Here is a 1,349-nt window from a genome sequence, read left to right on the forward strand (position 1 = left end):
AGAGGCTGTCTAGTGGCTTTCTTTTAAAAACCATGACACTCCTAAAGTCATACCTGAAGGTGTTGGAGCAGAGGGCAGTTTCATCATAGCTGGCTGGGATGTTGGCAGCTTGGTTCCCTGTCACCATGTCTTCTAGGGACGCCTGCTGAATCACGTCAAAGCTGATGCTCATGCTGGAGCCTCCTTCCATGTCGTTTACGTGGTGGGACTGCAACACCGTGTTCACAGCCAGGCTCTGGATGTCCAGCTCCAGACACACTACCAGCAAACACAACCTCTCAGCAGGGCAAAGGACCGACAAGGACACCTCCCCTGCCCCTCTGACAGAAGTGCTTTTCAGTTATAAGGGTGATGATCTATAGGTGTTGCTGCACCAAGTAGGGAGATGCTTTCACAGGCATGACTGTCTTGACTGGCACTTGTCTTCCAACAAGACTCAGACCTACTAACCCTCTGGGAACAACCATTTTTCTTCTGGAAGTTGCAGCAGAGGAGGTCAGAGGAACTGACTACCACTCAAGCTGCTTCTGCCCCTGAGAATGACCTGTCTTAGGGTCACCGGGTATGACCAGTTCAGCTAGACTGTCCTTGGGCTGACACATTGCAGGTGCAGGTGGTCTGCTAAGAACTGCTGTCGGTGGCCATGAACTGGGAAAGAATCTGCATTCGGATGCCCGCACACATTGCAGGCGAGACCTCCCCACCCCAGGACATGCCCCTTGCCTGGATTGCTGCTGAAATGCCAAAACTGCTGCTGACTACTGTCATAGAACGGCTAGGGTTGGGAAGGACCTCAAAGATGAACTAGGCCCAACCCCCCTGCCATGGGTGTCCCATGGACACCTTCCACCACCCCAGGTTGCTCAAAGCCTCATCCAGCCTGGCCTTGAACCCCTCCAGGGATGGGGCAACACAGAGACTCTTTGAAGACTGCATCCATCCCTCTACAGGGCTTGGAGAGCAGGATCCATCTCTGCCCCTGCTTGGCGCTACCACCCTACTCCTTCCTCACCTGTGGAGTAGCAGCCGGGGTTGTTTATCTCCACGGAGGCTCTCTCATCGAACTCCATGACTAGGCGGTTGTCGTCAGCCTCCTTACCCCCCAGGTCTGGGCGGGCCATAGGCGAGAGCCACAGCAAGTGGTTGTGACGACGGAGGTGGCGTGAGAAGAACAGGTCGGAGCCGAAGGTGGAGATGTCATCTGGGAGGTTCCCAATGGGGATGTGGTAGTACCTGGGGCACGGAGAGGTGAACAGTCATTGGGCTGAGCACAGCTGCAGAGAAGATGGGGATCCCGGCCTGTCCCCTCAAGGGACAAGGCCACCTTCCGTGATCCCATCAAGGGCACG

The 1,349-nt window shown here is 55.4% G+C and overlaps 1 protein-coding gene across 1 annotated transcript in view; it reads right to left on the reverse strand.

Moving 5' to 3' along the window:
* Positions 1–31: 31 nt before the first annotated feature.
* The window catches only part of LOC104468113 (DNA polymerase epsilon catalytic subunit A-like), a gene marked incomplete at both ends in the record, with an annotated part of 9,819 nt that continues 8,501 nt past the window's right edge, over positions 32–1,349 (reverse strand). The window contains 2 exon segments of the mRNA XM_010082137.1: positions 32–258; positions 1,013–1,233. Coding sequence (XP_010080439.1) covers positions 32–258; positions 1,013–1,233 — 448 coding nt within the window.

This window comes from Pterocles gutturalis, unplaced genomic scaffold (genome assembly GCF_000699245.1).
Source record: "Pterocles gutturalis isolate BGI_N339 unplaced genomic scaffold, ASM69924v1 scaffold15299, whole genome shotgun sequence".
Taxonomy (NCBI): domain Eukaryota; kingdom Metazoa; phylum Chordata; class Aves; order Pterocliformes; family Pteroclidae; genus Pterocles; species Pterocles gutturalis.